The sequence below is a fragment of the Sinohyriopsis cumingii genome, chromosome 3 (assembly GCF_028554795.1).
Source record: "Sinohyriopsis cumingii isolate HCF-2022 chromosome 3, ASM2855479v2, whole genome shotgun sequence".
Lineage (NCBI taxonomy): Eukaryota > Metazoa > Mollusca > Bivalvia > Unionida > Unionidae > Sinohyriopsis > Sinohyriopsis cumingii.
In genome coordinates this window covers 71,854,365-71,869,021 of record NC_142963.1, presented here as the reverse complement: position 1 = coordinate 71,869,021, position 14,657 = coordinate 71,854,365, and the positions used below count along the sequence as shown (strand labels likewise).

Genomic DNA, 14,657 nt, shown 5'->3' with positions numbered 1-14,657 from the left:
CATTCCGGTACCGATATATTTCACACTCCTTAGTGATAGATTTACCAGAAAACGGCATTTAGATCGTTCTACACAGGTTTCACATAATGTAGATTGTAGAAAGATGTACTCCCTTTTAAAACACGAGAACTGCAGAATTAATACTATTTTGTGTCGAGATTTTGATCTAGCATAGAAAATTTGACTTGGTAATTTGGCAGTTACGCAGCAAACAGGAAAGATTGGATTTCTTTAATCAAAAATGTTCACTTGAACAAATTAGGTTCCCCGCCACGTGATTCATTACACCGAAGACTCCTATTATAGAAGTTCAGCCCAAAAATCGATAGCCTCGTGGTGCCTTACCGTTACCGGGTCTCTGAATTATAGCCAAGTTTTTATTATGGGACCCATCTGAATTCCTTTCCTATCGATGACAATGGCTTGTGCGTTAAACTATTATTTACGACTTCGACTTTGTCGCTTTATTTCAGTCTCATGGGATGTTTTTCATGGAGAAACAGCATTAATACACACAATCAAATTTAATACATTATATATATATATATATATATATATATATATATATATATATATATATATATATATATATATATATATATATGAGAAAATGCGAACATACCGTGGAATTTATTAAGAATTTGAATCTGATATAACCGAGTACCGTCGGGTTCTTGATTCTGTCTGTTTAGTGACTTTGCTGAATATTTCAGATTCTTATGTTCGTCACCTTAACTCAGATGTTGGAGAAAAATCAGTGTATTTAAATTTTCAATTAATATATATTTGCGAGTGATACATTTTTGGTACATAAGGGTTACTAATCGAATTTATTGTACTTTTTGAACCTATAAATAGAAGCATCATATTGCTACTAATTCTTAATTCTGGCCCACAATACTACCTTGAAATCGCTCCTCCTCAAGTAATTGATGACTCAAAGGAACTTGTGATGCACCTAGTGCTGAGCGTGGTATTGAGACAAAACTGAGGTAAAAGGAGACGGAAAAATAGTTTGTGTCTCTCTTGTTTTAATATATACTAGATTTTAAAGGAAAAAGACAACGATAGAGCACACAACAAGAAATAATTATTAAAAATTATTTCGTTTCAACTTTTAGCTTTCAAACATTTTTGTATCTATAGAACCATAAAATACGTCATGATATGTATCATCCGTTATGTCTTAATGTAAAAAGTCAAACTGTATCGTTGAGATTGAAATGTAGAAGAAGGCTCTTTTGTAATGCATTGTGACATTCTGGACATTTAGCGGAGTCAAACGAGGACAAGCTTGTGTCAATAGATTGTATGTTTGACAATGGTGTCATTTGCATGTAGCGATCCATAAACTCTTTAATCAGTATATATCCTAATTATTTGTTTTAAAAAAATGAAAATAGTTGTATGTAAACTGTGTTGTATTTCCATTAAAAATGTTGCAAGTTACGATGGAAGAGAATCTGACAAAAACATAATTAACATGTTGCAAGTACAAAGGGAAAGTTATTTTTTGTGAAATTACACTCTAAAGTAAAAGCCACTTGAAGATCCAATTTTATTTCTATATATTCTGTCTCTTTCATTGTATCTTCTTCACTCGATTTTAGTGCATACCTGCATGAATACCATTGCAGACGAAATAAATAAACAAACAAAAACGGAAGACGACCAGCATGGTCAATTTTATTTATTGTGTGTTTATGAAAGTATGATAAATATTAAGCACTCAAACTATATTTTATAACGGAATCTTGCACACACACACACACACACACACACATTTTCGATCAAAGCCACTGATATTAGGATGCAATACTTCTCATTTCACGATCAGCAATTAAAGTCTTTTCCTGAAAATCCATATTACGACTGAAGTAAACGACGATTCATTATGTAGTAATTACCCATTTCTTTCGTAATTACTAACTTAACTTCCGTTTTCCCTCCAATATCCGTTTCCAATTATTACTGATATCACATGAACAGTGTGATATTTTTGGGAAACATAATGTATCTAAATTATCGGTGTACCTCGCGGAATTTAGCATAGGCTAGAGAGTGTTCCGATTGTGTTACTAAATTATCGACTGTGAATGAAGTCGCATGCAATTTGTATTTTTAAAACTAGAGACTGCTAAATAATCTGAATTTTTTTTAACCAAGTCCTGTTTGTAAGTATTTTATTGTTTTATTTGTTAAAATCCTTGAAAGTATGTTAAGAGTTTATGCAGTAATGAAGTATGGCGTTTATTATAGTATTAAGTACCCCACATTTCACAAAATGCAAGCGACTTTGAACTCTATGCAGCAAATGTTATAGTTTTACATTTATCATTACAAAAAAAAACAAAAACAGACAACAACCCACAACAACTTTTTTTTTTTTAAAGATGATAGATCATGTGCGTTTATTAGAACTCTCCTTTATTTCACAAGTTGTGTGTAGACATATTGACCTCTTGCAATCTGAGTAGAACCCGTTAACTCAGGTATGATTTAAACAATGAAGCTACATTTTATTTTACTGAAAGGCACTTTACTGTTTATGACACCCTTTGCAGTGCACGTTTGAAATAGCTGTAAATATTTAAATTAAGTTCAACTGAATGATCAGACTAATTTGGGGTTTTTCTATGTATAATTCAATTATTATATCTACCTAAATGCAGTTGGGCATTGCGTTTGCTAGTATAAGCAAATGAATGAACATAATTTCAATTTTTTTTCTTCACATTTTGTATAGGTATCCTTAACGTCAGCTTAGGATACGATACAGTTGACTACGGTATAATACACGGAGTACCACGGTTTAATAAAACTTCTTGCGGTTACTAAAATTACATCAAAGGCTTCAAACAATGGCTTGTAGAAACTACCTCATAAAATGACCTTTTATTGTTAATTTGTATAGAACTGTCGTATATGATGCGTTCATTTTATATAGGGTGAATCTATTATTTACAAGTAGTGGTTCTTCCATAAATTGTGTTTCGGAAAGAGGTACCTACACACACTTGCCAACCACGAATAACGTAAAGACCCGTTTGTCAGTGTTAACTACCGCGATCAAAGAAGAAAACAAATAATCGGCAAATGATTTGTATATAAAATACACTGAAAAATATAGACAACAAACCAGTACACGGATGAAGAAAAAAATATAAATGATAACGTACAAAAATTAATGTATCAATTGGAGATAATATTAAGGGTACAACTGTGGAAACCGCATCCATCAATAGTTCAAGCTCTATCTTATTTCAGGGTTTAAAACGTCATGTTAAACATTATATCTTCTCATGGCTTTACGAATGTTAACCAAACTGAAAACAGTAAATTGCATGCACTACATCTGTATTTCAGAATGGTCCTTATCTAACCTTTATTTGACCGTAGGCATGAAGAAAAAAAATTGCTCGGGTGTTTCTGTCTGGTGATGTTGATGAATGTGTAGACTTCCGACAGGGACCTGATTGCTTTGCGTGACTTGAGTTGAAGCGTCTTCCACCTCTGCCTTAAATCTTACATCAAAGTAAAAAAAAAAAAAAAAAAAAAAAAAAAATAATCTATCAATAGGAAATATCTGTTCATGAATAATTCAATGCATATTTACGGTAAAAATGACAGATATCTGTTTGGCTTGGTGGCTAGTGAGAAAAAAAACATACCAACGTATTATAAGTCCAGTAACGCATGCATACATATGTTCATTTATGGCTTATTTTATCAAAGTATGTACAACAGTTTAGCTGCAAAACGATCATCTACTTTCATTGGAGCCATATATGTCAGAACTTATAAATACCAATGTGCATGTAAACTTTTGCTCCGGTCAAAGATTTTTTAAATTAATAATGTTGTTTGATATCAAGCGTGCCACTCTTTTAGTGCTATTTTTTGTGTGATATCCATTTGTAGACCCCAACAATAACACAAGGGAAAACAATAATCTTCCTCTATTTACACTGACACTCTCATTTATTCATCAAACGCTAGCATGAAAAAATATTGTATTCTGCCGGCTCCTACAACCGTCCTTAGTTTGCTCTTCTTATGAGCTAATATTTAATGTATAATTTGCAATTTTAAACACATTTCCAGCATAAAATATAGAGGGCGAAGCAAGAAATTCACAATTTAGAACCGTTGTTAACCTTTTGATAAACCGTATTAAACCACATCTTTAACCTATGCAAACCGACACATGCGATTTTGTAAATGTGCAACTTTAGTAAATCATACGCATACAAGATTCACATAATGTTATATTTCCCCGTAAATATGCATAACATGTCCACTTCACGAATGCTAGGACCCCGTATATAAGTTTTCCTTGATCTGAACGATACTAAAAGATGAGAGTTTCTACAAAAAATAGTATCATACATCCGACACTAAGTCGAACATGCTGAACGTTTATTGCGCTGCGAATTCGTGCATTGTTTCCTGGTATTTTTCACCTTTTTTACTGAAAGAAAAAACACACCAAAATATCGAACTTTCCTCTTCCTTCTCTTTGAAGTTACAAATAAAATGTTCTTTTATGCAAAAAAGGAAGAAGGCAAACTTTCATCAATCTTCAAATTTAAACATAGAAAGCCGTATATCAATGGAGTAAACCACGTTTCGCATATCCAGTTTACAGGCTAACATTTTTAATATTTAAAATCTGAATTGGGGCAAAAGATTCCTTGTTTTTCATTATTTTCTGTAAGAAAAATCAATACTCTCGCCTAGATTATCACATGGAATATGGTCTCTAAGCAAACATACCGAAGTTTGCTGCAAAGCGAATGAAAAATTTATCACTTATTTTTACTTACCATATAGCTGGTATTATTTCCCTCGGTCCTATCTGCAAGAAGCTGAATTTCCAATGTCTTCCATTTCCAAAAGATGGTTGTGGCATATTTCCAAAATTTCCATCTCTCTGTAATACCTTCCTCAGAAAATATAATATTGAATATACACTTCCTCGAAAATCTGGATCAAAAATAACTTGAGTACAGTGGCAACCCTATGAAACGTATTCCTTTCAACATAGCTCTGTGTGAAATAATGGCTTGGTATACAAATCTCTTGAAAGATAATATCACACCTCCCTCGAAAGACTCACTACCTGTGCAGGACCGCTTGCAAACTCTGTTAAGTTACCGCTATTGGAACGACTCTTTATTAGCAGTCCTCTGTTACACTGTGCAGACCATGAATATACGATCTCGCTAGAGGGATTTGGTATGACTCCCATGGGAATCCTAATGGAAAGAGTGATGTTCGAATGAAAAGAGTGAGGGTTTTGCGAGAGGAAAGGTGGACTGAGATAGAAATAGTCCAAATTGAACAAAAACAGTAACACTTAATAATACTTGCACATTATAAAGCGAATGAGTATGGGCAACAACATTGTTCATTTCCATGACACCCCGGGGGGAACATATGTAGCAATCTTCATTTTTTCCGTTCTGGGATGGGTTGGCCTGCGCACGTATCCATAGCCGAATTGGAACTCGTCAGATACATACAGCACACATTGCATTAAACTTGAGTGCAGGCGATCAATACAGAGGCACTTTAGTTACCAGTCCGGCGGTCTCATGCTTTTGTCTCAGGGCTGTTTAAAAGCCATTAATGTCACATGACGTCATGATCTATTCAATTGACTTTTCTTCTGTTCCTAATGCTCAGTTTGGATGCTGTAAATTCATATCGTCTTGAGAAACTATTGCATAAAATAAAAATAAAAACCTAGGGTATGTCTTGTTTGAATTTGCCTCCACGTTTGGTAGATTTTAGAAACTATTTGTTGATTATGGGGAGTCAGTGGTGGGAAGATATTACCCTGCTCTAGAAATTAGCCAATTTCTATGAGTATTCGCCATAATGCAGAACGTTCACGAGACGTTATAGAAGCATGGATTAGTTTGCATAATTGATCCTTCCTAATTTCCTAATTGCAAGGCATGAAGTATTAATATATGATTAAAACAGACTTGAATCATTCAAATGTGAAACAAGAAAAAACACGCAATTGTGAAATTAAGGTTTCGATGTGTGTGTTGATTAAGTGATTAGATATAATTAATTGTGGTGTTAGCACGTTTAAGAACCTTTCAGTTGACCACGACTGTCGTCTTGAGATCCCTAGAAATAGTAGAAAACGTGGACTATCAAACCTCGCTAACGCAGATTTTTGATTCGCTAGGCATGAGGCCCCTAGTCTATAACACCGTTCTACTTGTAAATCTTGACCACTTAACCTCACAAATGAGAAACATACTTAATGGAACGACTAAGTGTACATTAAACGGTTTTCCCATTTTGACCTAACCACAAACAAAGTTACTTGTAATAGTCAAACAAAATTTAAAGTAAATGTCAATCAAAGTTAAAAGTAATAGTGAAATGTGTCAAAGTTAAAAGTAATAGTCAAATGTGTCTTAATAAATAATTGAAGTTTGGTCTAAAATGGGTAATGAAAATAAACTTATAACATAGTATGGGTAAATCATGTGCGGTTTCATAAACAATGCGAGGTCTTTGGAACTATCATTGATTTAAGTTATATATATATATATATATATATATATATATATATATATATATATATATATATATATATATATATATATATATATATATATATATTGATCATTAATACATCAATATTTATTATCAATGTTTCTAATATGACCATAGCAACCATTGTTAAAGGATAGTCATGGAGGTGTTTTATGAAACGTTCACTTTCATCTATACCTTAAAGGCAACCAGCCTTATTACATATAGGTCAGAAACGTTTATACAGAAAGTTGGCTGGTTGGTTGTCATGGATTTAACGCCATTTATCAGCGCACGATAGGTTATACATGGCGGACATTATATAATAGCTGAGGAAGAACCCAGATAAACACCGGGGTAACCCACAGATCCAGTGAAAGCAACTGGCAAACTTTCTCAGGAACCCCGTTGACCGATCCCGAGACTCAAACACACGCAGACACATGTGAAATGCCAGTGATCTGTAAAAGCGAAGGCCTTGAAAAAACAAGGATATTTGAATAAAGTATAAAGTGGGGCTCTGCAGTTTCCTATTTTGCGTAGGGTTTAATGTCTACAGAAAAAGAAAAAGACTTTCATATGTTTCCCTCGCCTATTATACCGGCTATTTCAAAACGACGCTGCATACCTTATGTTCCGTTAAACACCGTTTAATTTCTTTTATTTTGGTGTATGATTTACGGGTGAACTTGGGTTCATAAAGTGCACAGCTTGGTCTTAACTGCACTTTCAGAAGCTGGTATTACCTAACCTGGCAAAATTCGTTTTCTCTATTTTAATATCTGCAAAAGCATGTAAAGAGGTTTTTGTGCAGGAATGTAGTAAAAAAAATTATGCCAACATTTTCTACATTGTGCATGTTGCAAGTGCAAACAGCTTCATTTACACCTGTCGCTGTCAGAAGTATATAATGTCTGTGGAGCGACCCTAAACAATAGATCTAACATATTCATAAACGTGATCCATATGATGCCACATTAGCTCTATTTTGTACTATTTACAAACAATACAATTTATTTTCGGAATTTTCAGTAAAGTGTTAGTATGTGCTACGACATACACAATTTTTTTCGTAATTTTCAGTGAAGTGTTAGTATGTGCTACGACAACATTCACCCCCAACCAATCACCTGCCCTGAGAGATAAAAAAAAATCAAAGCTATTTTCGTAGTGTTTAAACAGCGTTTTTCAATGTCCTTTCAGTAGAATGCTGAGTGTGACTATTGCCATACATATATATATATATATATATATATATATATATATATATATATATATATATATATATATATATATATATATATATATATATATATATATATATATATATATATAATCGCTATTATTTTTGTACTTATTTCCTTGGCAAGAGAAGCTGCTATGACATCCATCACTATCTTCGTGCTGTATAGAATGATTTCTAATCAAACCAGATTTTACGTCTGCTTCCTTTTATATACATGTCATAATTATTTAAGTCCATTTGTTTTGGTGTTAGGTGACCAGTGCTATCTGATTCATGCTTTTGGGACACACACACATACACATATATGTACACACGCACGCGCGCGCCTGTACCCCGATCTGGTTCTCTATCTCAGTTCCAAATGTGCCAAGTCCAGTGACAGTGTTATAGAACGGACAATGAAAGTTGTTCCTCAAGAAGGTTTTCCGTTGGGCACACATGTATTAGAGCTCGAATATTCGAGATGACTAATATATGTATTTTGTTTTGTGCATATATTTCTAGTTTATGGGTCCAACTAATATTTCTCTGTTTAGACAAAAGGAGGATTTCGATAAATGTAAAAATAAACTACATCTTTTATTGTTCGTTTAAATGGATTACACGCTCTGTGGTCGTACGTCAGTATTTAATATCTTCCATTTTATCATTCGTAGCAATTACAAACTTGCAAGAGAATTTAGCATACTATCTCATACTAATTTTTGGAGAAAGATATTACCTGACCTAAATACCGCATATGTTTAGGTGTTTCGATGCAGCGCCTTCTTTAAAGTTCTCCATGAGAGTTTTCAATGTGATTGCTTCCGTTCTTTTGTAATGGCTGATACTATTAATGTTTGATTATTTGCATCGATTTGAATTCACGTACTTGAACACCACTGTTTTATTATACAGTAGTTTTGTATGAATATTTCGTACTTTGTACAAAGTCAGCTTTTACAGCAGAGTGTGCTTGGCTCAGGTATTGTATACAAATCAATAAAACAAATTTACCGATGAGTTGTGCTTTTGTCTAAAGTTGGCAACGAGAAAAGAAAGACAAAAGTCAACTATCAGATTCTCCAATTCCAAATCTAGATCAAACAAATTTTAAAATACTGCGTCCGTAACATCACAGGAAAAATCGAATCCGTATTTTATCTCTGACGCCTTCATTTGCCATTCATTTAATCCCAGGAGTTACGCCCAACGATTATCTCAGTCTTATGGCTTTGTACTTGGTGATTAATTTATCTAAAAGCCATCTCAGACTTAAAAAGGGCACAGAAAAACAAACAGTGATGCTATCGCGGAATGTAAGTCTAGTGATTCTACCAGGAACATATTCTCTGTGAAATGTGTGTGTGTGTGTGATTTGCATCTTTAACGTAGCTTTAATAATTTAACAGTCATATCGCTAAGACATCTGCAGTGTGGTAGTTTATAGCGATGTCAGCACTGGGACATCATGCCACAGATATGTAGCATCATGTCCCACCCAGTCACATTAACACAAATATGTAGAATCATGTCCCACCCAGTCACATTATCCTGATACCAGGCCGAAAAGTCATAACACTCACCTCTTAATGCTGAGCGCCAAGCGAGGCAGATGTTAGTACCATTTTTATAAGTTTTTGGCACGACTCGTGGGGGGGGGGGGGGGGGTTTTCGAACCCGCAAGCTAAACCATTCGAGGTGGATGCTCTAACCACTAGGCCACAAGAGCGGTCTCTATGATATAAAATATTACATGTCATGTGGAAGATGTTTGAAGCAGGTCTGTAAAGTTGCTCTTCTTCATCCGAAATAGTCGAAATGGTCTGGAAGAATACTAAGCAGAAGCAAAAATAAAAAAGCAGAAATAACACCTTTTCAATTATTTAAAAAATAACCATATTATTATGAATGGTTCTTTTTCAAACACTTTACCAGTCTCAGCAAGTTTATCTTTCAGCAAGCTGTTCGGAATGGTTAGCGAAGTGTACGAGCCTTTCGCTATTAATGTCACTAGCAACTATTTGTGTTCCCTTTCTCTCGCTTGCATATTTTACGATTAACACCTTGGTATCGTATTACAGTGACAAAACATTATTCCAATTTATTTCTCTCGGGTATTGCTTAATTGGATTTCCACAAGATGTTTTGATTCAATACTGTCGTTGTATAGGAATATAATTAAATATATGCCACTAGTATCTTACACCTCATAGTATCCAATCTGGAAAATAAAATGCCCCTTAGGATCTAAATTTTGGATTGTCTTGCTGAGAAAATCGTCACTATTCATTTTATTTTGAGAAGAATTGACTGATTCACCGTAGAAAAGCACACCAGTGGGATAAGAAAAGCAAGAACGACAAATGACTCATTGATCATCATAATTCGGCCAGTATGCGTTACGATTTATAAAGACAATTAATGTATGTATGTATGTATGTGTGTATGTATGTATGTATGTATGTATGTATGTATGTATGTATGTATGTATGTATGTATGTACCGTATGTATGTATGTATGTATGTATGTATGTATGTATGTATGTATGTATGTATGTATGTATGTATGTATGTGTGTGTGTGTGTGCGTGCGTGCGTGCGTGCGTGATTGTATGTGTGTCTGTGCGCGCGTGTGTGTGTGTGCGTGCACGTATGCATTCACGAATTGTCAACCAGAGCAAGCCCCTGTCCTTTCTACTAAGCTAGAAATACATGGAACAAAACTGAGAATACGCCGACTGACAAATTGCATGAGGGTTCAAGTACCATTTATCTTTTAAGGTGACATTGGACAGATTCGTAAATTGGCCCTTATCAAATGCCATAACTTAATGCTATGGTGTGGCGTTCTGAGTTATTATTGTGTAATAACTAAAGTTATGGATATATTTGTGAATTTGGTCTTTCCGACTTGTGGTGGTCTTGATACTGATGTGAGGCTTGTTCACCTCACGTAGTCACTGCACAGTATGTAGCCAGCAAAATACCAATAGTCAGCTGGAAACAGAGATAGCCACTTATTGCAGTAGACACGCTGGTTCAAGACAAATAAAATGTCTCAAAATGGGCTGGATGACAACTGTTTTGAACTGCATCAAGCTATTAAGTATACAATGTTTTTCAAAATAATCACCCAGGTAAACGGATTGCGTTTGCACTGTGACCATAATGTATTCTCAAAATTGGCATTTTGACATGAAAAATACATGTATACGTCTGGGAGTGGGGTGAATCAACTTTTTATTCTGTTAATTCCCACTGACCTATCAGGTCAAGTGAATGATATTCTTATGTTTGGTTTTATTATACATATCCAACAATGTGCATCTCTTCGACCTCACTCGTATATGGTATTTTTATGAATTTTTATATTAGGCAGATGTCTGCGATATTAAATTTGTTCATAATAGCTCTCCTTTGCACCCTTAAGAAAAACTGCTATTTGGTACAGTGAATCAAATCTGTTATTATTTTCATGTTCTTTATGCATATGCAGATATTTATTATACATTATCCTCATCACATTTTCTTGCTTTGTCATTTTTTGACCAGTTTCTAAGTTAGCAATTCAATGACGTAACTTCCCCATTTATAACAGCATCACTAGAACAACAATACCAGGTCAGGAAATTTTGTCTGTATGTCATGCTACAGTTAAAGTACATTATAAATGTAAATGTCTGGTGACATTGTTGTCTTACTTTGTGCTCTTCTTAAGCAATATTCAACACATATTTGCTTCCAGACTAGAGAAGTTCCACCATTGATAACTAAGAGCATATCTCATAGTCAGTCACTTTTTGCAGCTGTAAAATCCATTCAGTCAACAATGTCAATGAATTTTGGTATTTTCCTGGCTATAACGGCAAAAGAAAAGATAGACAACATCTTCCATTGCACAGTTTTAATTCTTTTCAAGAAGGCAATCTTAGCATTAACAGTCACTAACATTATACATTATACATTAACAGTCATTAACATTATACATTATACATTAACAGTCATTAACATGATACATTATACATTATACATTAACAGTCATTAACATTATACATTATACATTAACAGTCATTAACATTATACATTATACATTAACATTCATTAATATTATACATTATACATTAACAGTCATTAACATTATACATTATACATTAACAGTCATCAACATTATACATTATACATTATACATTAACAGTCATTAACATTATACATTATACATTATACATTAACAGTCATTAACATTATACATTATACCTTATACATTAACAGTCATTAACATTATACATTATACATTAACAGTCATTAACATTATACATTATACATTAACAGTCATTAATATTATACATTATACATTATACATTAACAGTCATTAACATTATACATTATACATTAACAGTCATTAATATTATACATTATACATTATACATTAACAGTCATTAACATTATACATTATACATTATGCATTATACATTAACAGTCATTAACATTATACATTATTCATTAGCAGTCTTTAGTATTATACGTGATCCAATGCCTTTTGCCGCAATGTAATCGCTTTTCTTAAAGAGTAATAACGTTATTATTTTTGCCAAAAATATAATTTATTTCATACCAGTTTGCTAGATAATGTCTAAATATGTGATATGTACAAAACGTTTAGCGAACATTATTTTGCACAAAATGCTGAGGTGGCAGGGAACAGTGTCGTAAATTGGCCCCAGTCAAATTTTTTCACTTTAGGCCATGGTGTGACTTTTTGAGTTATTATTGTGTAATAATCAAAGATGTGGATAAATTTATGAATTTGATCTTTCCGGTTTCTGGCGTTCTTGATAAAGATGTGAGACATGATCACCTCATGTAGCCACTGTAAAGTATGTAGCCAATGAAATAGTGAAATACCAATAGTCGGCTAGAAGCAGAGCTAGCCACGCATAGCAGAAGACACGTGGATTCAAGGCAAGTAGAATATCTAACAAAACTGTCTGGATGACAACTATTTTTAATTGCATCAAGCTATTAATTACGCACCGGTTTTCAGAATTATCATCCAGAGAAATGACTTGTGTTTGCACTGGCCTTTAGACATGAACAATGCATGAGGTGCATCAACATTTTATTCTATGAATTCCCACTGACTTATCAAGTCAAGTGAATGCTATTCTTATGATTATATTTCTTATACCTATCCAAAAAATGAATCTTTTTGACCACATTCATGTATTTTTTTATTTTATGAATTATTATATTAGACAGGTTTATGTAACATTACATTTTTACATAAAATGTGTCCCTTTCCAAGAAAATAAAATGGAACAAACGATAATAAATCGAAATAATAGCTTTGTTTCCCTTGGTTCCTAACATTACCATATAATAATGTTACCTCCTTAACCCATCTGATAGTCAAGTACGGTTCATTATTGAAATCGCGAAGGGATCGTATATTTTTTTCTTTTTTCTTTTGGCTAATAACCAACATTATTTTAGGTACAATTTGGCAGTGAGTAATCGATCGCCAATACAGTCATATAGTAGGTCTGTGCAACAAAGTAACAGTCCAAACTAAGGGCATATCATTCTTTATAATGGCGCAAACTTTCTTCTCTCGTAAGACACATCGTATTCTCTAGCCAAGGGTCATCGATCCACTTCGTTCTATATTGACCCGTAGCATATGTAGCTTGGTGAAACGGTTATGTGAACAAGTAGCCTCTTGTAGATGCAAGAGTTACTGCCCATAGAAAACTAATAAATTGACCCATGAGTCAGGTCTTAACCAAGCTGCTAGGTAGTCAATATGGCGACTTCCATGATGTCCTCACATGTCGTGTCTCGAAAGAATTATTTATGTATGATGTTTAAATTTATATATAGCTCTCTCTCTCTCTCTCTCTCTCTCTCTCTCTCTCTCTCTCTATATATATATATATATATATATATATATAGCTTTCAAGCCAAGCCAATAAATTAGTAAAGTCAGCATATGTTTACAATAAATATATAATTGGAAGAACGACAGAATAATTTTATACATTCTTTTATGAAATTTTCAAACATTTTCGTATATGTAAAAGTGAAGCGATAACATTATACATCTTTGTATCTTTGGCGAAAGTATATGCTGATGGAGAGAAGATGGACTATGTCAAAATCTTCATTGAATGATATTAAAATAATTTAAATATATTCACAGGTGAAATATAATCACAGCTAACATCTTTTTGTGTAAATACCAGCCAGCCGAGAAGCAGTTTGTGTGCGTGTGTGGCGGAGGTTGGTGAGGAGAAGGAAATATAACGTCTTTAGGAGAAATGTAAAAAGAAACAGCACGTTTGTCACATTTAAGGACGGAAGAGCATTAAAGCCATAAAGCGTTCCTTTCCGTAAAAGGACTAACTCTGACTTTTACACTATCCTGAAATATCAAGTTTAGATCCCGAAATTTACACATGTTATCTCAAAATGTCGAATCTTTTTATAAATTCGACTCAGTATCATTATATTTCGAGCTCACATCTCGAACAGTGACTAATATTTTGGCATTCCATCTATGTTTCTCAGAACTTTAAGTAAGTTAATCAAGAAAAATGAAGTCATTTTTATATAATTGTTATTTGAGGTTGTTGGAACTAATTAATTTTCCTATTGATATATTAGTTTGTGTACCAATCGAAAAACAACACGAGTCATTATCTTGAAATATAGGCTTATTATCCCAAATTTCCAAGATACTAACCGAACTTTTCGACATATCTATGAAATCGAATATAGGGGATATTACCTCAAAACATGCAATTTTAGGTGCGTAATATTGAGTCCAAATGTCAAGATAATTTCAGTATCGTAGTTCGTAGGTTTGAAGATA

General features: G+C 33.6%; 1 protein-coding gene across 1 annotated transcript in view; it reads right to left on the bottom strand.

Moving 5' to 3' along the window:
* The window catches only part of LOC149803082 (neuronal acetylcholine receptor subunit alpha-10-like), a 191,868-nt gene extending 186,396 nt beyond the window's left edge, over window positions 1-5,472 (bottom strand). Inside the window, exon 1 of the mRNA XM_089952666.1 lies at window positions 4,827-5,472. Within this exon, the coding sequence (XP_089808792.1) occupies window positions 4,827-4,829 (3 nt within the window). The 5' untranslated portion in view covers window positions 4,830-5,472. The remainder of the gene's footprint in view (window positions 1-4,826) is intronic.
* Window positions 5,473-14,657: the final 9,185 nt, after the last annotated feature.